This window comes from Tursiops truncatus, chromosome 5, assembly GCF_011762595.2.
Source record: "Tursiops truncatus isolate mTurTru1 chromosome 5, mTurTru1.mat.Y, whole genome shotgun sequence".
NCBI classification, from domain to species: domain Eukaryota; kingdom Metazoa; phylum Chordata; class Mammalia; order Artiodactyla; family Delphinidae; genus Tursiops; species Tursiops truncatus.
In genome coordinates, this window is record NC_047038.1 from 117,776,381 (window position 1) to 117,802,146 (window position 25,766).

At 37.1% G+C, this 25,766-nt stretch overlaps 1 protein-coding gene and 1 long non-coding RNA gene across 3 annotated transcripts in view; one reads left to right on the top strand and one right to left on the bottom strand.

Annotated features, from left to right (window-relative positions):
• Positions 1–228: 228 nt before the first annotated feature.
• CISD2 (CDGSH iron sulfur domain 2) lies at positions 229–11,388 on the bottom strand. The gene is made up of 3 exons (XM_004330069.4): positions 11,196–11,388; positions 2,352–2,566; positions 229–720 (listed from the first exon to the last, which is right to left on the bottom strand). The coding sequence occupies exons 1-3, from the start codon at positions 11,296–11,298 to the stop codon at positions 631–633; spliced, it is 408 nt and encodes a 135-aa protein (XP_004330117.1). The 5' UTR covers positions 11,299–11,388; the 3' UTR covers positions 229–630.
• A 116-nt stretch (positions 11,389–11,504) lies between these two features.
• The window catches only part of LOC109548551 (uncharacterized), a 35,676-nt gene continuing 21,414 nt past the window's right edge, over positions 11,505–25,766 (top strand). Inside the window, exons 1-2 of one of the 2 annotated variants that reach the window (XR_002174652.3) lie at positions 11,505–11,683; positions 12,752–12,861. This is a non-coding gene — a long non-coding RNA (uncharacterized lncRNA). The remainder of the gene's footprint in view (positions 11,684–12,751; positions 12,862–25,766) is intronic. The other variant, XR_002174651.3, reaches the window with a different exon arrangement.

Consider the following 25,766-nt stretch of genomic DNA (forward strand, 5'->3'; position numbering starts at 1 on the left):
TTTTATAATGTAAATAATCGTTCCTTGTTGAAACTTTTTATACCCAGTTCCTGTCTTTTCTGAAATTGGGATATTCATATTTATAGAGAACAATATTTATAAAGTAAAGAGTTTCTCTTTGAAAACTCAAGCAATTCTTGACAGCAATAGTTTTCTTTTTGATCTAAAAAGCATGGAATACGGAAGGCCAAAAGGGGAAAAAATCACTTCAAATGATCAAAACAGAAGAGCACTAAAAAATAATATATTTAATAATGTAGAGAGAAATTTTTAAAGTACAGTTTCTTTTGAAAATATTGACATTCAAACAAACAGCTTTGGACTCACTGTCAAAAGCTTTCTCAATTAAAATTTAAACATGTTGGTTTTATTGTAGGAAGATACATTAATTCTTTGAAGTCAGAATGAAAGGGTTGCACAATTTAATTTTTATATAAATGACTGTTTGAATATACAAAGTATCAAATATAAACAGTAGTGTAACAAGAAAATAAATTGGCAGAAATAATTATTCAACCAGTAGCAATAATTAAGACCACCATTTGAAAGATCTTCTATAAACAAAGAATGGAAAAATACTGTTATAAGTTTTTACAGCACACAATTGAATTCCACTCTAATTCATTACTATTATACTTCCTTCTTCTTCAGTATTAGTGGACCCACATTATCTCCTGTCAATTCATTGTGTTTATTATGTGAACCATCACAGGCAGGAAACTAAAAAGGAAAAAAATTACAAGTGTTATTCTTTAAATGATTCAATAAATAGAAATATTTGTGACATGCTCTTATAAAGAAAAGGCCATTACTTTGGGGGGATAGCTTTCCTGAGTAACAGATATATTCTCTATCTAACCTAAGTACATTCCAATACTACAGCAAATCTAACAAATTTAAGTATTTAATTATTTGGTAGATTTTAAATAAAAAGCTTTGGATGATTCCAAACAAGTCAATACAATAGTTATAAAAGGACATCAAAATAAGCTCTTATTTTCTATAAAGCTCTAAATCTGAGCTCACCTCATTACTTATTTTAAATTTTAAAAGGATGTAATTTAAATTCAAAATAAATGATTTCATAACGTTTTCTTACTATAAAACTCATGCACACTGTAACACTTAAAAAATACTTTAAAAATATTTTTAAAAACTTACTCATAGGTAACAATAATTAACATTCTGGTATATTTTTTCCTCTGTATTTACTATGTACTCATTTTTTTTAAGCAAAATTGAGATCATACTGTAATACGCTTTTCTAGCTTATATTACATCATGCTCCCATGTTATTAAATATTCTTTAAAAAACATGGCTTTTCATAGCTTCCTAATATCCCATCACTTGTATTATACCATACTTTAACCATTCCTCTATTATCAGATATCTAGACTGTTTCTAAGATTTTGTTATTACAAAGGATGCGATGATGAGCATTATTGTATTTAAAGCCTCAAATAGCCTACGATCAAACTAGATCTCATCAACTACTTATAATTTATCACTCCAAACTACTCCTTTTTTTGGTTTATTATTTTTAATTGAAGTATAGTTGCTTTACAATGTTGTATTAATTACTACTGTACAGCAAAGTGATTCAGTTATACACATACATACATTCTTTTCTTAAAAAATATTCTTTTCCATTATGGTTTACCATGGGATATTGAATAGTTCTCTGTGCTGTACAGTAGGACCTTGTTGTTTAGCCATCCTATATATACTAGTTTGCATCTGCTGACCCCAACCTCCCACTCCACCCCTCCCCCAACCCCTTCCCCACTGGCAAGCACCAGTCTGTTCTCTATGTCTGTGATTCTGTTTCTGCTTCATTGATAGGTTCATTTGTGTCATACTTTAGATTCCACATATAAGTAATATCATACTGTATCAATATCTGTATTTCTCTGTCTGACTTACTTCACTTAGTAAGATAATCTCTAGTTGCATCCATCAAACTCACTTTTAATTTCCACATTAAAAATCATCCGTAATTATACTTACCATTTACTAACTCATACTACATACAAGGCACTGTACATACATCGTCTCACTAAATCCTCAAAAATTTCTGTGATATTGATATATTATCAGATTTTAAAACACCTGACGATCAGAGTAATAAAGATTAAGTAATTTGCCCAACCAAGTTTCTGTGCTGGTCTAACTTTTCTAATGTGGGAAATATAGTGATCATTAAGAGGCGACCTTTAATTTAGAGTAGACTTTCAGTGCTGAATACTATGAAAAAATCCCTAATCTCACAGGACCACAAAACTGGGGATTTAAGAAGCAAAACCATTTTAAATGCACAAAATTTTAGTGGACACGTAAATGGACATCTTACCGTCTTAGAACGCCAACACCTACAATAAGCTGCTTTAGTAAGACACAAATCTTCAATGTTTATCTCATTCACCACTTTGGGATTTTCCTTTTGTATTTTAAGATTAATCAAGCTATCCTTCTGTTGCTTTTTCTTCGGGAGAAATGGACGAACCGCAAGGTAGCCAAGTAGTGCAAGTACACCAAGGAAAGGCAATAACCGAAGCCATTCTGAAACTAAACATGTACAGATTTGTTAAAGTCTGCGTGCTCCTGTAATAGAACTCAAATAGGGATGGATTGGGAGATTGGGATTGACATGTACACTACCATGTTTAAAACAGATGACCAACAAGGACCTACTGTAAAAACAAAAAATAAAAATTAAAAAAAAAAGAACTTAAACAGCATGTCTCATCTTTGAGCTTATTCTTTATCTATTCTTCACTTCTCACTTTAATTTCTTAACTAACTTATCTGTAAAACTGTGAATAAGGCACCTATACCTAGGACCACCTTATTTTATTTGTGGGTTGACTTGAGACTTTTGAAACTGGAAAACAAAATTTTCAGAAATGGGTCCTCTACCAAATATCCTATAATTATCCTCACTAAGTATATTTGTGTTTAGTTTTATTTCAGGAATTATGATCACCATAATTATAAACTAAATTCAATGTGATATATTTTATAGGTTTAGAAAACATTTCCACCATGTCTAAAAGCATACAACAGAATATCCCGTAATAGCTTACCACTGATTTATAATTTCAGAAAGAACATGTCTTCAATGCTTTAATTTACATTTTTTGGTAAGGCATAGTGATTCCTAAAGAAATACCTAAATGTTGTGTAAAAGCTATTTTAAAGAGCTAGTCGAAATTTTCACACCCTGAATATTCTCATTAGATACATCTTAAAGTGTTCATGAAAGCCTTCTGTAGTACTCAGCACTGTCTTAGGGGGATAGGGAATATAAGTGATATAAATGAAATTTATGTCACTTATAAATGATATGTTTCTCCTATGCCTGTGGAGACAAACACACCAGAAGCCAAGATAACTGTCTCAGCATGCATTTATCAAATGTTGGCTAGTACCCTGCCTCTGCTGGGCTCTGCAGGGAATCCTTTGCCTTTAAAGAGTTATCACCTGTCATCCTTCACTGAATGCTAACCTGATATCTTGCTAATAAACACTATGTAGAAATAGCTTAGTGGAGAAAAAGAAAAATTGAAGGTCATGTGCTAAGGCACACTAATAAATATTAATGATAAATGAACAGACTATGCTAAGAGTGCAACTGTATTACCTCGTTTAACACTGTGTTAGTTTAAACAACTGTATTTGGTAGGCACCATTATTATTCCCATTTTTCATGTGCGTAAACTGTAGCTTAAGCAGGTTTAGTCCAGGACAGTAAGTGCAAAGCCTGTTCTCAATCACTATGAATGAAATTCAACAGATTTAAACGTTTTTTGTTTTTTTTTTGCAGTACGCGGGCCTCTCACTGTTGTAGCCTCTCCCGTTGCGGAGCATAGGCTCTGGACGCGCAGGCTCAGCGGCCATGGCTCACGGGCCCAGCCGCTCCGCGGCATGTGGGATCTTCCCGGGCTGGGGCACGAACCCGTGTTCCCTGCATCGGCAGGCGGACTCTCGACCACTGTGCCACCAGGGAAGCCCCCAGATCTAAACTTTTATCTGTTCTTCTCTCAGTAAAACTACTCAAAGACTGGCTTAATATTAACTCTTCCAAAATGAAATTATTTTTGATACAACACCACGCCAAAGGTTTGTTATGAGTTGTGGACGAATCAACCTATTTATGTATGAATAGCACCTGTAAGAGTGCCTGGCACAGAAAGGATACACAATAAATGGTAGTTTTTATTAAGATTATGGAGATTGGAGCAACTCCCCTGAAAAAAATCTTTTGCTAACTAAACCTGACAATGTCATATAGTAGAAATCTTCGGGGATATAATCTTTTAGTCACCAGAATGAAATTCTGTAACGGTAAGATCCTGCCAGTCAAGCTGGCTGTTCTATTCTCATAACAAGAGTGGAAAGACTCCACAGAAATCTTTTTTTTTTTTTTGTGGTACGCGGGCCTCCCACCGCTGTGGCCTCTCTTGTCGCGGAGTACTGGCTCCGGACGCGCAGGCTCAGCGGCCATGGCTCACGGGCCCAGCCGCTCCGCGGCATGTGGCATCCTCCCGGACCGGCGCACAAACCCGTGTCCCCTGCATCGGCAGGCGGACTCCCAACCACTGCGCCACCAGGGAAGCCCCACATAAATCTTTTGAATGAATTAAAGTTCTGGAAATGACAAAGCACTGTTTCTTGTGGGGGAGGGGTCTACCTACAGATCTGCGCTGTCAAATACAGTAACCACTAGCCACACTGTTTTGATTTGTACCCAGGATTCTGTTTTACTCAGGTATGGTAAGATGACAGACATGGAGACAACTGCGTTGAAAGAAAAGTTTACTTACAATTCCCAAGAGGAGGGGGCACACTGTGCCACCCAGGACCACATGGGGAAGTACGAGGCTTGGTCACAGGCAGAAGGTAAAAGGGCACAAGTTTTTAGTGTGGTTTCTACAGAAAAGGCAAGGTAGGGCAGAGTAAACATTTAGGACTGGCTGGCTTGAATAATTTCAGTGGGCTCTGGGCTATAGGGGTGGTCCCTAGTTGTCTCATATCTGGCCCTGGGTGATTTAGGGCAGGGAAAATACTGGCTTGGTAAGTGAGAGTTAGATAAAGGAAGTGGTTGGAGTGTAGGCTTTGGATTGGTTGGTTTGCATATGAAAAGTATGCTCACAGGCAAGTAGTTTACTATCTCCTGGCATTAGCCAGTCCTTGGAGGGGGCAAGTTCTCCCTGGCCAGCATGGCCCCCAAGTTGTCCGAGTATCATAAAATATAGAAAATAAAAAACACAATTAATACACATGTGGCTATTTAAATAAATTAAGTAAAATTCAGAAGTCAGTTTCTAAGACATACCAGTCACATTTCAGCAGCTCAAGGGCTACATGTGGCTAGTGGTTACCATATTTGACAGCAGAGAACATTTCTATCATCACAGAAAGGCTTCTGGATAGTGCTGCTATAGACCAGTGTTCCTATAAAGTACCATCTCTATAACATGGCAAGGCTACTTTGACAGTTTCAATTCCCACAAATATCCCATCCCTCATGTACTTGAAGCCAGCCAAAGCTACTTATTACCCAGTGACAGGCTTCCTGTGTCCTTTGCATAAGGAATTCCTTCTGTCTGCCCTGCCTTTCTATCTGTGGCCTGACTCACGTGGACCATTTAAAACAGGGGTCAAATATGCCTCCTCCAGAAATCTTTCTTCATTTCCCAAAGCAAAATTAATCACTCCCTCCTTTGCTTCCAAGCCCCTTTTCCGAAGTTTCTTTTATCATACTACTGTTATCTGTTTATAAAGTTGATTCTTCCATGAGCCTGTAGGAAAAGGAGCTGTGTACTACTCTTCCTGGCGCAAAGTAGATACCTCATAAATGTTAAATGAGTGACTCAATGAATGTAGAGCATAAATGTCAGTCCCCTTCTCACTCGCCATATTGTACTGTAATTATTTATTTATACTTATTTTCTAGATCAGGCAATAAATATCTTAGATTGTTATTGGCCCCAACATCCAGTATAGTATCTTGAAACAGTACTTATTCAATACATGTTTTTTGAATGTAGAATAACATTAAGTATTATTATGTATACTACAAAATTAAAAAGTCACGAGAGGTTAAGTGACTCAAAGTAAAAAAGTAAATGAATGAGAATGTAAAGATGAAAACATTAACTTAGATTCTTAAGTTTAGCATTTCCTAGCTTAACACACAAATCTCAGGGAATAAATGGTATTAATACTGTTTTAAAATCTACTTCAGAAAACATTGTCCTTCCACACTTAATTCCTTGGTAAAACACTACTCTATAGTAATACAGTGATGAAAGGTACTATTATTTCCTACAACAAAGTAACAATTTATACAACAGTCTTGTTTAATAAAATCTACTTTTTAAAGATGACAAACTTCAATTTAACTACAGAAAAGATAATAAAGGAAAATAATACAGTCTGTAAAGCTCAATTAAATCATTTTAAGTACATTTATTAAGGCTGATTTTTGATGAATAAATATTAAATACAGAAAAATCAAACAAGAAATTAAAAAAACAACCTTTAAGATTGGCTATTTCCTATGAACCTGTTTGATATATATTGAGCTACTGCAGATATATTAGGTACTGTGAAGGGAAATCTATTACCTACTAACTGTTAGGTATAATGTATATTTTGTACAGTACACTTTTAAATTGTTTTAGTATTATCAGAAATAGCATTTATTTTACAAAATTTGAAAATTTAGAAAAGTTGTAAAAAAACAAAATAACTTTTAATCCCACCATTCAAGAGTTGGTAACATTTTGTTGTATTTCTATTTTGCTGTATTTTTTTTCCTTTTTAAAAAGGTTGCATATAATGATACTACAAAAATAATACTGGCAACTTGACTGCTGATAATTTCATAACTTTTTTTATGTATCATTATGGGTAAAACATAGAAATGACTTCATTTCTGAACCACAGAAAGATGAAAGTAAAATATTTTTAATGGATGGCATTACTATTACCACTTAAAACCTAATATACACTATTCAGGACCAAAGGGCCAATACAATGAAATTAATAATCAATTTTAAAATCTTTTTTCCACTCACGACTATAAATACAACAGTGTCCCAGTATTTAGAGCACTGCCTGGCCCATAGTAAGTGCTCAACAAATACTTGATGACTTGAGGAATTCTAAATTGCAGAGTGGTTACATGGAAGAAAATGTTTTAATGACATCAAAATTGTTCTCCACAAAGGCTGGTATAATCTTTAATTACACTGACTTTTAAATACAGTCGGTCTACCTAGGAAAAGGGGAAAAAACTTTTACAACTTACAGTAACTATGTAAATATATTCCCAAATTCTCAAAAATAAAAGTTTTCTAAAATAAAACTCTTCAATCTTTCAGAAATAACCTTTATTATTTACATGTTAATAAATGCAACTCTTTAGTTTGAACTTAATGATTTATTACCCTTTCTTATTAAGAAAACTCACCTTTTGTTCTATTTGTTTAAAAAAACAATTGAGGTAAATTTACATACAATAAACAGATCTTAGGTGTTTAGCTCTGACCTGTGACAATTAAATATACCCTTGTAGCCTCCACTGAAAATGTGTAAAAATATGTAAAATATTTCCATCACCCCAGAAAGTATTCTCCCGTCCCCTTCTAGTCTATCTCCCCACCACTGATTCCTATACCCGAAGGTTTTTTCACTCAATATAAAATTTTTGAGATTCATCCAGTGATTAATTTGTTCCTCTTTATTACTTACTAATCAGTATTCCACTCTACGAATATACCATAATTCCTTTATCGACTCTCCTGTTGCTAGGTACTTAGGTTGCTTACAGTTTGGGATTATCATAAATAAGGCTGCTATGAACATGCTTTCAACTCTGTTCCATTTCTTAAATTCTTTGCTCAAAATTGGCCCTTTCTAGAGCTAATGCCCTTGAAGGGTCAGCTCTGACATGTTTGTGTTACTCTGGGAAAAATATTAGTCTTATTTTTATATTATTATTATAGTCTTAGGATTCATTGCTTTGTCTTTAGGAGCAAAACCATTACGTTTCAAAGCAGCTACCTAGTTTAAGTGGGGTAGAACTACTATATTCAAAGTTTCATAGCTAGCTTTTAAATCTAGATATAAACTTTTCTGACTTTTGAATGGAAAGTTTTGTTATTCTAGTTTAAAAGTTTATATGACAGGGAAAGCTTTTTTAAAAGTCAATGTATTTGAGTACATTATACTTCCAAAGGGCAGAATTACACTAATTTACCTTAAAAGTCTCACTCTTAACAATGTAACCTAAACAAAGATAGATAAGGCATTTCTGATAGATAAGGGCTATCTATAAATACTGTATAGTAATTAAGGATCTTCAAGTGTTTACTAAGAACTGCAGAGTCATCATGAGAGAGTCCATTGCTTTTAAAAAACCACTGGGTCAAAAAAAAAAAAAAAAAACCACTGGGTCTAAACAGGGAAGGAAAAACAGGCAACAATAATGAGAATTGAAACTTTTTTTTTTGCTCTAATTGTCATAGATAGAAAATGAAAATATTTTTGGTCCGGTAGACATTTTAAACAATTATATTGAAAAGTTATCTTCCAGGTTTTAATTTCAGCAAAAAAAAAAGTCTAAGATGGATTCTACAAGAAGTTCATTCAAGAGAGCCAAATATCATTAGCTATTACCATCTAATCAGGAGGCGAGACCCAGAGAGGAAATTGGTCATTGCAATTTTTCTTTCATAGTGCTCTCAAACAGATTCTGCAACTGTTATATTCTCATTATCCAGTGCCAAACAGACTATCTCATTTTTGTCATAAAGTAGTTATTACAAATACGTTAACGTTTCCTAAATAAATGGACATTACAATGAGAACTAAATTGTCCCATCGTAATGGGACTTAAGTTAAATATGCACTATAAAGATATTTATCAGAGTTGTCATTATTTCTGAGAATTGGTCTTCACATTAACTATTTAACAGCTTTAAAGAAGAAACTACTATAAATTATTGATTCAAGAGGGAAAAGGTTTAGGTTGAGTTTCCTTAATGCCTTTAAGGAATTAGGAATCTCTGAGAAGAAAGACAGTAGGAATCCCTGAGAAGAAAAAAAAAAAAAGGTTTGAAAATCTTCTAATCGCTAAATCAAATATCATACTTTCCAATCTGCTTCAACTATACTCTGTTTACAGAAAATTGAAATGAATATAAAACCTGCTACAATCAGAATCAACACACATAATTCAGGTTTAACTGGACTGAGGTGGGAGCAAGGGGACTTTTTTCTTTCTTGACTATTAAAAACTCAGCTGTTAATTTATGCAAATATTTAAGGTAAGTTGGCAACTGGGAACAAATGTCACAAAATGATCATATCCTTTTGACCTGGTATTACCATTTAGTGAATATATTCAAGGGTATAATTCAAAGAAGGAAAAAAATAACAATTGGTACAGAGCTACTTACCACTGAACATTATGAATAAAATATATATATAAAAACATTCCAAATTTCCAGCTGCAGGGGAATGGTTAGGCCTACTGTGATGCTAATCTATAATAAGATTATATACATACGTAGTTATTACAACAAGATAAGGAATACATTAAAATATGTAAAGTACTTCAATAAAAGAAATGATAAGGGGAGAAAAAGGCAAAATTTTACATAATTGCTGCAATCTATCAGAATAAACTAGTAAAATCAACAGAAGACTCTGATGTTTACAAACACATGATTTGAAAGTTTTTTCATTTTGTTACTTTTATGTTGTTCCTATGTTTAGATATTTCTTTTTAATGTTTATTACTCAGTTACCACTCTTTCTATTCAATTACATGCTTTCTATCAAACCCCTTAACATCTAAAAGTGTTAAAAATCTCACAATCCATTTGTCAAGAGCAAATGTCTATGACCAGTATGCAAAGAATCTCTAGATTTAGAACAGTCATCTAGTTTATCACATTTTAATCTATCCACCTCCAGACACTGCTTTTTTTTTTTTTTAATCTCTGAGAGGGGATAGCTCTCAAAGCACCATTTGTTTGGTAAAGTATTCTCTAATTAAAGAAAAAAAATTTCTTGAACATGGAGCTAAAATCCATGTTCAAATAACTATCACTAATTTGGCCCTAGTTGTCTTTTGGTCTACACAGAATAAATCTTATTTTTCTTCCGCTGGTCAGCCTTCCAAATACTGTATTTTAAGTCAGCTACCATAGATCTCCAGACTGCTCCAAGCTAAGCAGCCCTATTTACCTCAGAATTATCTTAATTCATGCTTACATACCCTGGTAGTCAGGACATATGAATTCAATGTTTGCTTTATTAATATGTTTTCCCCCCCTCATCATCCTAATCAGTCCCTGTGTCTGGTTCACCAATATCCCAACTTACATTGTAAAGCTCAGAACCCAACAAAATCTTCCAAGTGTTGACTGCATTCTGGAAATTTTCATCCTTTAGATGTGAAATCCCGAGTTCTGGGTTCTATTTTGTAAAGGAGGGAACTTAAGTACAGGATGTTACATATATTCATTAAATTTCATTTTCTAATTTTTGGTCCATCATACTAGCAAAGGTATCTTTCTTTCAACTCCAGGAAACTAAATTGCCTCCAGGCCCGTAGTAATGGAGGTGACCTCAAATGACCCCATGATAGGTCAACTCTCTCCTATAGGATTGGAGTTTATTTTCTAATTTTGTTGCTAAATAAAACAGCAATACATATTATGTGCATGTCTGTGTTTCTCTCCCACACAGTCACACCCACACGACGTGGGTAAAACCCAGCCAAGAGCTGGGACAGTCTGATACACAGTGCCTTAGATAACGATGACTTACCCTGCTTTAAACAGGCACACTGCAGGGAGCGATGGAGATGAAAGAGATGGGCCCGTTCCCAACTCAGCACCTTCTCTGCAAAAACCTGGTCTCTCGCCACGTAAAGATACTGGCTACAGCCACGAGGATAAACACCCCGGGCAGCCAAGTACCGAGAGATGGCCTCACACACGCTCCCAGGCAGCAGCGCCGGCGCACGCCCACCTCCCTCGGGGCGCAGACTCACCGGGTCACGAGCCATCCGCCAAGCTCCGCCCCGCCCCTCGGCCCGAGGGTTTTTAGATGCCCGTCCCCACCCTCCGCCTTGGGAAGCTTACAAGGATGGGGACTGGGTGAAGGCAAAGATTACCTGTGAGCTGGGCGAACCCGGTAATGCTCTCGGGGACTGGGAGCCGCTTAAGATACGCGGGGAGCTGCACCTTCACGATGCGGGCCACGCTCTCCAGCACCATCCTGGCCAGCGCCGTCCGCTCCTCGCCCGACCCCCGCCGCTCTCCGGCCGAGCTGCCGCGCCTGCGCCGAGAGCGGAAGCGGCCGGCGGGCGCTTGCAGCCCGGACCGGGCGGGGCGGGGTTGCGGGCACGCGAAGAGAGGCGACCTGCCCGGCGCCGATTGGCAGCGGGCGGGTGACGTGCGCGCGCCCGGGGGATGCCGAGGGGGCGCGGGCGGCCGCGGGGACTGACGGGTAGCGAGGCCCGCCTCGAAATCTCGATGCTGGAGAGGGCTCTTGCGGTGGGCCTTTCACGTCTGTAGACGCTGGAGGTCCGCAGAAAGGATACTGTGTCGGAGGAGGTAAAGCACAAGAGAGTGCTTTGTAACCGGGAAGTGCCTTTCAAAAGTGAGTTTCTCCTGGCGTCTCTTTTTACCTCGGCCCGTCTCGTCTCGGCCTCTTCCGAGCCGCGGCCCCAGAACTGCAAATTCTCTTCAGAGCACCCTTCTCCTCTACCCGCCGCGGCGCCTAATTTCGCTCTCTTCCCTCTACAAGTCTTTTTGTTGTTGTTGTTGTTGTTGTTTTAAAGAAGTTAAAATACTTTCGCTGAACTAGGAACTGCTTACAGCTCTGCCCCTTGGCCATTTGGTATAATCCTGCTCCGAGACCTTGAAGTATTTGCCATTCAGACGAGACCCGTTAGAGTCCTTCCTTAGATAATCTTCAGTTCCTTCTAAAGATCTGTTCTTTTTTCGGTTACCTAAAACTGGGAAAGTGGTAAAAGAACATAAAGGCTTAGGGTTTCCTTTATTTCATGTTGCAGGGCTTCTGCTACAAACTAAGGTATCCGTGAAGAGCTTTAATTGTTGTTTAGAAAAAAAAAAGAGCGAAAGGAGGTAGCTCAAAAAAAAAAAAGCAGAGGAAAGGCGATAGCTTTAGTCCCTGGAAGCATCTTACTTGACATGACTTTGTTTCATGTTTTTGCTGAAGTAAGATATCCGAAGTAATTTGTATCTCAATACCCTGTCTCATTACCGTTCTGAACCCCGCTTGACCAGCAGCGTAAAACAATGAACTGCGCAAGGTCCAGTATTGCATTTTGTATGACTCATTGTAACAAGCAGCTGTAATATATAGGTTTTATCTTTTATTTTTTCCTTGGTGTTTCATGCTAAAGTGAGAAAGGGAAGGTTATTTTTAAAAGCATTCTCTGGACTGTTTACATTTAATATTTGTTACTGTCCTTCACTAAAAAAAATAACCATCAGCAAGAGGGTTAATTGAAATCTAGATAAGCCTATTTTCTATCATTTTACCCTGGTCAAAATTGTCAAAGTAAAATTACAATGGAAATTTCTACAAAGATGTTTAGATACAGGTTCATGTTCATGAGCTAGGATAGTGTAGAAGATGATTCACAAAGTGATGATTAAAGGTTGGTGTTTACATTCGAGTTTCCTTTCAATTTCCTCTTAGGAGCTTACTTTTGGTTTGGTGGAAGAAGGACCCTGGAGCTTGTTGATGCTGAAAATGTTCATCTCAGACGTCCTTGTCCTTGAGCCTGTTCTGTTGGGGAGATGGCTGAGGTAGGGGTGGGTTGAGGGAGTGCGGCCATTAGGGGAAGACAAGTTGAGAGAAGGCCACTAAATATTTGTTTCTTAATTAGAGGTTTTGTTATCTTGACAAGAGCGAAACAAGCTGTGTTCAGTGAGATTCTTAAGGTCTCTAAGAAGTTTTTCTTTATAGGAATAAAAAATACATACCTCAGTTAAAAGACAGAACATAGTAAAATGCTCAAGTGCCAAATGTATAAATTGATGTGACCAACACCCAGATCCACATATACAGAATACCAGACACCCCATAGAGCTTCTTTATGTCCCTGCTAACCACATCTTCTTACCACCACCAACACCACCACCACTATTCTGTCTTGCTTTGCATGTTCTTGAATATCATATAAAAGGAATTATACTGCATGTAGTTGTTTTTTTGTGACTGGCTTCCCTTGAGCAGTGGATACCTGGTTTGCTATTTCTAAGTAGAAGGAATGGGATGAGCAGAAGTCTGTATGGACGAAACATTTTTCTTCTTGTCTTTCATCTTTTTTGTCTTAAAATTTAAAGATGTGTAGGCACACATTACCTATTTCTGATGCATTAAATGAGCTATGCTAATGACTAAAAGGAGATAGTTCCTAACCCCACCAATTAAAAAAATCCTTATTGTGCACTTTGGGAATATTTTCTTACATTCCCTTTACTTTAAATTTTAAATCCTGTTTTGTTTTAATTTTTAATTTGCATTTCCACAGTCCTGCCTTCTTGGCAATACATGAAACAGAGGAGCTGAAGGTAATATTGCTCTAAACAGAAGTGGCAGGCTTATCTGACCACCTTCTGATGTAGTGTCCAACAAAATCTGGTTTTATTATAAGTGTTTGTTTCTTGTGTTTAGACCCCATCTTTAAAAGACAAAGTTATGGTCAGAAAAGGCAAGACAAAATAATATGTGGATAAGTTTAAAGAAGTTATTTAGTGTTAAGAACTTGAGTGAGGATTGGTAATCCTCTGCCTGCTTTATGTCCTAGCTAGGCCCCGATCTCTAATTTCTTTACATGCTTTCCTTTTATAAACTCATCTAGTCCGTGAATTCAAATATGATTAATAAGTTGATGTATCCCAAATCTCTGTTTCCAGCCCAGATGTCTCTAGTACTAATCCCAAACGCCTCCTGGACATCTCTGGGCATCTTTGCCCATTTTTCTATTGCTATACTCATCTTTTTCATTGATTTATGTTTTATGGTTATTAATAACATTGTTGGTTATATTGTTGCCTCTCATCTTCCAGTCTGTGCCTTTTCTTTGGCCTTTGTTTGTGGTGTCTTTTCTTACACTGAAATTTAGTTTGAATGTAGTCACATTTATTCATCTTTTCCTTTATATTTTGTGCTTTGGGTGTCTGGTTTAAGAAATCCTCTCCTACCTCAAAATCACAAAGATATTCATTTATCTTTTTGCTAAAAGTTTTAAACTTTTATTCTTCATGTTTTATTCTTTTTTTAATCAACCTATTTTTGTGCATGAGGTAGAGATCTAATTTATTTTATTTATTTTATATATGAAAAATTAATTGTTCTAGCAGCATTTATTGAATAGTATAACTTTTCTTTTATGGTTTGTAATGTCATTGATTTCAAATCAGTTTTCCACACATCCATGGATTGTTTATTATTTTCCATTGGTCAATTTGTATGACCTCTATAACGTGACCACACTATCATAATTGCTGCTGTTTTATAATAAGTGTTAATAGCCAGTAGGGTATTAACAATAGTTAATATTCATCTATTTTCTTCAAAATTTTCTAGGGAATGACAGGCCCTTTCCTACTATATATGAATTTCAGCATCATCTTGTTAAGTTCTATAAAAAACTTGAGTGTTAATTGAAAATTCATTAGGGCCTCAGTTTCTTCTCTGTAATATGCTGATAGTAATGGTTGTTATGACTATATGTAATTAATTTTTTTAGTGTGCTTAATGAATGGTTATTATCAGCAGTATCGTCTTCATCGTTGGCAATGAATGAGCATTACCTCTGGCTTTGAGATCTTAAATTCAGAAATCCTACCTTCTAACCACAACCTCATTTATTTGTTTATACATCGTCCACTCCTTTACTCCCACTAACCTTATTTCTCGACTTCTTCAAGATATTTAGTGTTGAAACCATCTCTATTTTTCTAGTCTGTCCGTCCAATCCCGGCTTTATTTTTTCCCATTCCTCACAAAAGTTGCTCTAATTCTTCACCATTCTATATTATTTTTAAGCCTTCTAATTGATACTATCAGGCTTGTTTTGGGCTCAGATAACCTTGATTTTTAGTTACTAGAGAATCTTTCTTCCCCATCATCTCTAAATGTGACTATAATTCCTCCTGTACTTAGTGTCTGCCCTGTCCTTTAAATTTAACTCCTCCCTATGTTCTAGAACTCATCCTCCAAGACCTTGCTCCATCAGTTACCTTCTCTCAGATTTTCATTTTCTTGTTCTCTACTGGCCCTACAAACTGGTGATTTCCAGGCTTTCACATTTCACCAACCAATAAATTTTTTAATTGAGGAAATCAACATGGGTTTGCCAACTTTATTTTGTCAAGAAAAGATATTTAAAAGTAGTATAATAAACAACAAAAAATGACTACCATCTGCTACTGGAAGGCAATATAGCATAATAGTTAAGACCACAAGATTCTGGAGCTAGACTGTTTAGAATTCTGGCTGTGCCAGGGTAAAATATATAACCTATAAGAATGAAGACAATACCTACTTCTTAAGGTTGTATTGTATATACTAATTCAGTGATTAACATATATGAAGCAACTAAAACAGTACCTGGCACATAGACATGCACAGTAGTGTTAGCTTTTATCTTCGTCATAATTATTATTTTTACATTGCTATCAACACGTTTTTTTTTTCTTTCTTTTTTTTGGCTGCGTTTGGTCTTAGTTGCTGCGCGTGGGCTTTCTCTAGGTGCGGTGAGCAGAGCCTGCTCTTTGTTGCAGTGCACAGTCTTCTCATTGCGGTGCTTCTCTTGTTGCAGAGCGCGGGCTTCAGTAGTTGTGGCACGCAGACTCAGTAGTTGTGGTTCGCGGGCTCTAGAGCGCAGGCACAGTAGTTGTGGTGCACGGGCTTAGTTGCTCTGCAGCATGTGGGATCTTCCCAGACCAGGGCTTGAACCCGTATCCCCTGCATTGGCAGGCGGATTCTTAACCACTGTGCCACTAGGGAAGGCCCAACACACCTCTTTTATTGTCGCTGAACCTCGTTTTGTTTCTTACAGTGGTTGCTCTAGGGCTGCACAGTCTGTATGATAGTGCAGTATGCCAGTGCTAATCACATGTGGCTCTTGGGGACCTAATTAAGATTGCTATAAGTACAAAATGCTTAAGAGGACCCGTGCTGATTTCTGGAGCTCATTTCCTATGTATCTCCCACCTCCCCTTTCCCTACTCTACGAAGATAACGAGTAGAGAGACAAAGAGTAAATTGTACAAGTTGATAGAAAAAAAGTTGATAGAGGTTTCATATGGTGCATACAGAGGTGAATGTGTTGGACTTAATAACAACTCTGGAAGCGAAAGGGTAATGGAGCAATGCTTCAAAATTCTGAAGGAAAATTACTTCTAATTTAGAATTCTGTATAAGTCACGCTGTCAATCAAATATAAGGCTAGAATAAAGTTATTTTCAATCCTGAAGTCTCTCAAATATACAGTTCATTCATCCTTTTTCAAGAAACTAATGGGGGATGGATACCACCTACGTGTGGATTAAACCAAGAAGAAGTAGGACATGTAATCAAGCAAATAAGAAGCCCAAAGTAAGAGAGAGGTAAAAGGAATTGGAGGTTGATAGATTGAAACAATAAGATGAAATTAATGGAACACCTAATATGTTTGAACAAATTGAGAGGAGACTTACCCTCCTGGGCTCAAATTAATGATTTAAGTTTGGGGTTAAATTAATGATTATTATGTGAGAAACTAAGCAAGTTTTTAAAAAGGATTTCTATTAAATCTGTCAGTTTATGTGTTCAGACATTTTTAAAGGGATAAACAGAACTTTTTTAAAAAGAGGATTTTGATTTTGGTGTTCTTATATTATACTTCCCTTTTGTTTTTGAGGAACCACATTTTAACTGCCCACCTTACCCACAGTGTTAAGAGGAAATGCAGCAAACTGGAAATAAAAGCAAAACTAGAGAAACAAATTTGGTATCTTTAAATTAATAACAAATGGTAAAACTATTTAAAAGTCTTCTTCCATAATGCTTGTGGTGCTAAAAACAAGCAGTATATAGAATTGCCTAATAGAAAATTCCTAGAGACACTTGGTAGAATAGAGTGAACTTGGAAAAAACCTTTCTATTCTGTAATTTCTATGAGTGTGTATTGAGATGCCACTTTTGTAGTCACTGACTAGAAAAAGATTATAGTTAAAAAGTAAATAGATACAAAATTTATGTATACATACATAATTAAGAGCTTAATTCTATGTAGATCTTTGAAGCTTCTTTTTCTTTTTCGGAAGCCACCTTTTTTGTCTTAGAAATTCCACGCTTACTGTAATCTTGATATATAATCATTAAAAAAATAAGGTAGAATCTTATTTACCTCAGGAGTTTATGGAACTAGCCTACTCCAAGTGCTGATGAACTAGGAACTAAAGAAAACAGGAATCTGATATGCTTTGTTATACCACTGTGCGTTTAATAATATGTTGCTTTATATTATCTAACTTTTGAATTTATATTTGCCTTTGAGCTTGTAAACTCAAAGATAGCTGCATTTTATATAGAATAACACTATTCAGATTGAGTGCACCCAATATATCTTGTTAATGACTGTTATGTTTAGAAAATATGTAGGTTGTAAAAATCTGGAAGTAAACAGTTTAAGTACATAAGCCACACCAAGTATATTAGATGGATAATTTCCTGGTTCCTCCATGTCATGTTAACTTAAAAAATGTTTAACATGTCATTTATGGCTATTCGCATCTTTTCAGCCACATCTCTCTTTTGTCCACTTAATTCTTAAGCATTTTTTTTTTCCTACTCCTGGTTAACATACTATTTTTGACATATTACTTCTTTAAATCAGAAACTTTAAATTCCACTTAAGATTTTCTGAGGTGCAATTTTCTTAGGTATTAGCAAATCTAATAGTTCAAACTAATTTCATTTGCTACCTTAGCACTAATCATTTTTTAAAATTTATTTTATTTACAATTTTTTATTTTTGATTGCATTGGGTCTTTGTTGCTGCGCACAGCCTTTCTCTAGTTGCGGCAAGTCGAGGCTACTCTTAGTTGCCGTGTGGGGGCTTCTTATTGCGGTGGCTTCTCTTGTTGTGGAGCACAGGCTCTAGGTGCGCAGGCTTCAGTAGATGTGGCTCACGGACTCAGTAGTTGTGGCTGGCAGGCTCTAGAGCACAGGCTCAGTAGTTGTGGCGCACGGGCTTAGTTGCTCCGCAGCATGTGGGATCTTCCCAGACCAGGGCTTGAACCTGTGTCCCCTGCATTGGCAGGCAGATTCTTAACCACTGCGCCACCAGGGAAGCCTAGCACTAATCATTTTATGCCTGGACCGTAGCAACAACCTGCCCAATATTTGACTTTGAGCCTCCAACTCTAAAATACTCTATGCAAAGCTTTAAAAATAGTTTTCCTAAATGAAGGTTTTTTGGTTTTTTTTTTTAATAGACTTTATTTTTTAGAGCAGTTCTAGGTTTGTAGAAAAATTGGGCAGAAAATACAGAGAATTTCCATATGACACTTCACATACACGTACACACCCAGTTTCTCCTATTATTTATGTCTCGCATTAGTGTGGCACATTTGTTACAGTTGATAAACCAATATTGATTCATTACTATTAAAGTCCATAGTTTACATTTTAGGGTTCACTCTTTGTGTCATACAGTTCTGTAGGTTTTGACAAATGCATAGTTTCACGTATCTAACGTTGTGTTATAACAGAATAGTTTAATTGCCCTAAAAATGCCCTGCGTTCTACCTATTCATCCCTGCCCCTCCCATCCCACACCCCTGGCAACCACTGATCTTTTTATTATCACTATAATTTTGCCTTTTAAATGAGATTTTTACTGTCCTTCAAAACCTGTATCTCCAAAGTAGATCCATATATGTGAAAAAAAGCAAGTTGCAGAAAATTTGTATAAAATCCTATTTATAGATTTTTAAAACTGTACACATTCACACATTTGATTATGCATAGGACATTTCTGGAAGGAGACACAGAAAAATGATTATTTCTGTGGAAAGGAAGAGTTAATGAGGTCTTTAACTTTCTACTTTTATTTAAATTTCTTACCATGTACAATATTATTTTATAATTTTAAATTATTTATTTATTTATTTTTTGCGGTACGCGGGCCTCTCACTGTTGTGGCCTCTCTCGTTGCGGAGCACAGGCTCTGGACGAGCAGGCTCAGCGGCCATGGCTCATGGACCCAGCCGCTCCGCGGCATGTGGGATCTTCCCGGACCGGGGCACGAACCTGTGTCCCCTGCATCGGCAGGCGGACTCTCAACCACTGCACCACCAGGGAAGCCCATAAACTCATATTTTTATACCTAATATTCTCTTATGACCGTTTTATGATTTCTTGTTCCTTCTTCACACATTAGTAACCTCCCACTCAGCATCTTCTTGACTCCTGTCTTAGGCTCAGTTTCGTTTTAAAATTAGGGTCACAATTTTTATTCACCCTTTTAAGCAGTTGCAATCTGCTTTACCTGCTTTATTTTTATAAGCAATTATTACCTTCTAAAATGGTTTAATGGTTAGTTAGATATTTAGGTGTTTGTATGTTTTTGTCTCTGTGCCCCAGGCCACTTTGCACCACTAGAAAGTACACAAAGATTTTTGCCTGTCTTGTTCACTGATGAATCCTCAGTGCCTGACAGTTCATAGGTGCACAATAAAAATCTTTTGAATGAATAATTGGATTGTTTTTAAACTATTAAATTTGAATTGTTTTTTAAAATTAAATATCTGTTCCTATAATTCTGTTTCAGTTGGTATATGTTGTTTAATTTGTTGTGTCATATGGTGATCATACTCCTCAGGTGTCTAGATATTTTGGTTCACAGGCTCATGTTCTCTACTGCTCTCTCTCATAATGGATGTGGAGGATAAGCAAAAGGGTAGACCCTAGTTTTACCCCTTCCCACAAGTTGAAGGAATAGAGAGCGGAAGGCTCCAGGCACCACAGAAGAGTATAGTGCTCTATCTCTGTTGGTTCCTGTTTCACTGGACAACTCCTTTAGTAAAGATTTGCCTTGAAATTCGTAATTCAACAGCAGAAGGCTGTTGTAATCCACCAAAACCCTGGAGGTTTGGGGAAGGAATGGTGGAGTGACTGTCCACCGCTCTAGAATATCTGGTCAGCCCACACGCTTTTTCATCAGCAGCTCACTTTAACAGACATTATTCTATGCCGGGAAGCCTGATCTGTTGCTGATGATTTGTGTAGTAATCAGTTGTCTGGAACTGATTGTCCCAAAGTGGGATGATCAGTGGGGGAGTGGCAGGAACAATACTTAAAAACTTCTGACCCTAACTAGGGTTTCTTCACAGTTTTTGATTTTATTCCTCAAGCCCTTACTTCCTTTCTGTACCTACCCAGGGTTAATTTGGAGGGAGGAAGCCAGCATCCCTTACTAGATCTCTATTTTCTCAGGAACCGTACATAAGAAACCCACTTTAAATATAAAGACACAAATAGGTTAAAAGTAAAAGAATGGAGAAAGATCTACTATGCTAATGCTCATCAAAGGAAAGTGTAGTTGCTATATGCAGACAAAACGGACTTCAGAACAAGGAAAATTATCAGTGATAGGAAAGGTCATTACATAATGATAAAGAAGTCAATGCTCCAAAAAGATGCAGCAACCTTTAATGTGTGTATGTCTAACAACAGAGCCTTAAGACAGCTAAGGCAAAAACTGACAGAACTTCAAGGAGAAATAAACGAATCCACTATTATAGCTGGAGACTTCATCACCCCTCTTTCAGTAATCAATAGATCTAGCAGGCAGAAAATCTGTGAGGATATAGTTGAACTCTGTAGTACCATCAGTCAACTGGATCTAATTGACATTTATAGAATACTTAACCCAAAAACAGCAGAATACACGTTCTTCTAAAAGAGACATTTATCAGTGTAAGAAATAACTTGTATGCAAAAATATAAACATAGTTAAAGTTAATAGGTATATAATACATTTAGAAAAATATGTACAGTGAAGTTTAACATCTGTAATATTAAAAGAGCTCTTAGAAATTCACATCAAGGGAACAAGCAGGGACTTCCCTGGTGGCTCAGAGGTTAAGAATCCGCCTGCCAATGCAGGGCACACAGGTTTGACCCCTGGTCCAGTAAAATCCCACATGCCGCGGAGCAACTAAGCCCGTGTGCCACAACTACTGTGCCTGTGCTCTAGAGCCCGCAAGCCACAACTACTGAGCCGGCATGCTCTAGGGCCCACGTGCTGCAACTACTGAGCCCGTATGCTGCAACTACTGAAGCCCGTGCTCCGCAACAAGATAAGCCACCGCATGAGAAGCCCACACACAACGAAGAGTAGCCTCCTCTCGCCACAACTAGAGAAAGCCCGTGTGCAGCAACAAAGACCCAATGCAGCCAAAAAAAGAAAAGAAAAGATATACACAGTATGGGACCACTTTGTAAATTCCAAAAAAAAAAAAAGATATTAAAGAAAAAAGGGAGCAAGCAATTCTACAGAAAAATGGGTGGGCAAAGAATACGAACTCAGCAAATGGTAAATCCAAATGTGAAAAGATGCTCAAAATCAGAAGAAATCATGGGCTTCCCTGGTGGTGCAGTGGTTGAGAGTCTGCCTGCTGATGCGGGGGACGCGGGTTTGTGCCCCGGTCCGGGATGATCCCACATGCCGCGGAGCGGCTGGGCCCGTGAGCCATGGCTGCTGGGCCTGCGCGTCCGGAGCCTGTGCTCCACAATGGGAGAGGCCACAACAGTGAGAGGCCCGCGTACCGCCAAAAAAAAAAAAAAAAAAAAAAAGAAACAAGAGAAGAAATCAGGAAACTGCAAACTAAAATAATGAGATGCCAATTAGGCCTATGTAACAGATTGGCAAACCTTTTTTTTTTAAATTCAACTAACATTTATTAAGTGTCAGTTTATTAAGTGACAGAGCTAATCTAGTGCTCACCAAAGCATTGTGAAGCAGATCTTATCCCTGTTTTACAGTTGAAGAAAGAGGATCAGATAGTTAAATTGACTTGACAAAAATCACATAAAGGAAACTGGGGAATTCACTCTACTGGAACTATTTTTCTTTTTCTTTTCCTTTTGAGGAGCAATTCATTCAAATGTAATGTGTGTTTGTGTATCTAGATAGGTGGATAGGTATTTATGTTTTGAGTTGAAGTTTCCCCCACATATCTGCCATCCACCCATTTCCCATGCCAACACCACTCGTCTCACAACCACTTTGATTAGTTTCTCAAGTATTTCCCAGAGCTTTTTTATACAAATATGAGTTTATTTTATTCTCCTTAAAAAAAAGAAAAAAAGCAAAGGTTATAATAATGCACTGTGTTTCACAACTCAGAGTTATGTAAGTAGCTCCATAATGAGAGTTCTTATCCTTTAACAGCTGCATTGTATTTCACTACAAGAATACCAGAATTTATTTTACCAGCCCTTATGATGGATATTTGCATTGATTTCAGTCTTTTGCTTTTGAAAACAGTGTAGTAATGAATAATACTGTTTATAATTTTGTCTCACATGTTCAAGATTTCACAGAAATAAGATTGCTGGATCAAAGGGTATGTAATGTGTGTGGGATTTTGATAGATATTGCCAGATTTCCCTGTGTTATATAAACAACATGGAAGAGTGACCCCACAGCATTGTCATTAGAGTATGTTATCAAACTTTTGGATTTGGGACTGATAAGTGAAAATGTTTAATCTTAGTGTAGTATTATGCATTTCTCCTGTTACAAGTGAAGTGAGACATCTTTTCAGAATGGGCAAAATGTTAAATGACCAATAGCACCTGTTGCCAGTAGGGATCCAACTAAAAGGGTATTATACATTGCTGGTATAAATGTGAACTTTTTCAACCTATTTGCAAAACAGTCTGGCAACCTGTGTTAAAATGTTTTAAACTACAAATATCTTTTGTCCTAGCTACATCATTCTTGCGAATCTGTCCTATAGGTATAAAATACTACGTAAGGGTCTATCTGTGAGAATATTCACTGTAGTATCATCCATAGTATCAAAAAACAAGTAACAAAATGAAAGCTCATTAATAGGAAAATGGTTGAATTAATTACAGTTTTTGTATCTTATGGAAAGGAATAAATTAAAGCAGTATGAGTTGAATTGTGATTTCCACAAGATATTGGGTTAGCCAAAAAGTTGATTCGATTTTTTCCTGTAAGACAGCTTTAATAGCGCTTAGCTGTCTTTAACTTCATTCAAAACAATTTTGTTAGATTGTATGTGACAGCTGTCATATCAGTGTGCATTTAAAAAACCTTATCAAAATTGGTGAATTTTTAAAAAATATTTATTTGGTTGCACTGGGTCTTACTTGTGGTGGGCTCCTTAGTTGCAGCACGTGGGCTCCTTAGTTGCAGCAGGCAGGCTTCTTAGTTGCAGCTCGCCAGGTCCTTAGTTGCGGCAGGTGGGCTCCTTAGTTGTGGCATGTGAACTCTTAGTTGCGGCATGCATGTGGGATCTGGTTCCCTGACCAGGGATTGAACTCCAGTCCCCTGCATTGGGAGTGCAGAGTCTTAACCACTGTGCCACCAGGCAAGTCCCAAAATTGATGAATTTTTATGTAGCCATTTTAATATTGAAGATGGAAGAAAACAACATTTTCAGCATATTATGCTTTATTATTTCAAGAAAGGTAAAAACGCAACTGAAATGCAAAAAAAGATTTGTGCAATATATGGAGAAGGTGCTGGGACTGATCGAACATGTCAAAAGTGGTTTGCGAACTTTTGTGCTGGAGATTTCTCACTGGATGATGCTCCATGGTTGGGTACATCAGTTGAAGTTGATAGCAATCAAATCTAGACATTAATTGAGAACAGTCAACGATATTGCTAGAGGGAAATAGCCAACATACTCAAAATGTCCAAATCAAGCGTTGAAAATCATTTGCACCAGCTTGGTTATGTTAATCGCTTTGATGTTTGGGTTCCACATAAGTTAAGTGAAAAAAACCTTCTTGACCGTATTTCCGCATGTGATTCTCCACTGAAACATTACGAAAATGTTCCGTTTTTAAAACAAATTGTGATGGGTGATGAAAAGTGGATACTGTACAATAATGTGGAATGGAAGAGATCGTGGGGCAAGTGAAATGAACCACACCAAAGGCGGGTCTTCATCCAGAGAAGGTGATGTGTGTATATGGTGGGATTGAAAGGTAGTCTTCTATTATGAGCTCCTTCTGGAAAACCAAACGATTAATTCCAACAAGTACAGCCTCCACTTAGACCAACTGAAAGCAGCACTTGACGAAAAGCGTCCAGAATTAGTCAACAGAAAACGCATAACCTTCCATCAGCAAGACCGCATGTTTCTTTGATGACCAGGCAAAAACTGTTCCAGCTTGGCTGGGAAGTTCTGATTCATCCGTCATATTCACCAGACATTGCACCTTCGGATTTCCATTTATTTCGGTCTTTACAAAATTCTCTTAATGGAAAAAATTTCAATTCCCTGGAAGACTGTAAAAGGCCTATGGAACAGTTCTTTGCTCAAAAACATAAAAAGTTTTGGGAAGATGGAATTATGAAGTTGCCTGAAAAATGGCAGAAGTTAGTGGAACAAAACGGTGAATACGTTGTTCAATAAAGTTCTTGGTAAAAATGAAAAATGTGTCTTTTATTTTTACTTAAAAGCTGAAGGAGCTTTTTGGCCAATCCAACACTACTGCTTAAATGAGAAAAAAACAAGATGAAGAAAAGTGTGTATAATATGATCCCAGTCTATAAAACATAATCGTCAACACACATAAATGGTTTGCATATTTGTGTTTGTGCCTGTTTACACTCAAAATATTTATATTTGTAGATGTATATATACACACATGAGTATTTGTATATAACTATATGGGGGGAATAATGGAAAATACATATTACTTGGGATATAGGTTTGGTTGCTTTAAGGCCGAAATAATAATGACTTAAATAAGATGGAAGGTTTTTTTTTTCTGTTCCGTAACAGTCCAGAAATAATCAGTTCAAGATTGATACAGCAGCCTCAGGTGTTAGGGATCCAGGCTTGTTAATCAGCTATACTCAATATGCGCCTTCTATTTCATGGCCTAAGGTGGTTGTTCCAGCTCCTGCCAAGATGTATCTGGGAATGGGAAATGGAAAAACAGTATACCTCTTCTTTTTAAGGGCATGTCACAGAATTTGCAGCCATCATTTCCACTTATAGCCCATGGGCCAGAATGTAGTCACATGGCCAGACCTCCAAGGGAAGCTAGGAAATATAGTCCTTGCCTGTGTAGCAATGTACCAAGCCAAAACTTGGGGGTTCTAATACTAAAGGATGAGGGAGAAGAAGGGACACTGAGAGACAATAGCAGTCTCTGCCATAATAGACTAGATTATCTATTCCTGCATTACAAATCAACCACAAAATTTAATGGCTTAAGACAATAATGATTTATTATTTCTCACCATGCTGTGTTTTGGCTAGAAAGTTTTTCTGTTGGTTTTCTCTGGGCTCATTCACATGGCTCCCTTCACGTGGTCTTTCATCCCAGACTTATTCACAGCATAGTGGCCCAGGGCAGTGTTCCAAAAGGTGAAAAAGGAACTGTAAAGCCTTTCTAAACCTCATCCAAAGAAGTTGCACAGAGTCACAGCTTCTGC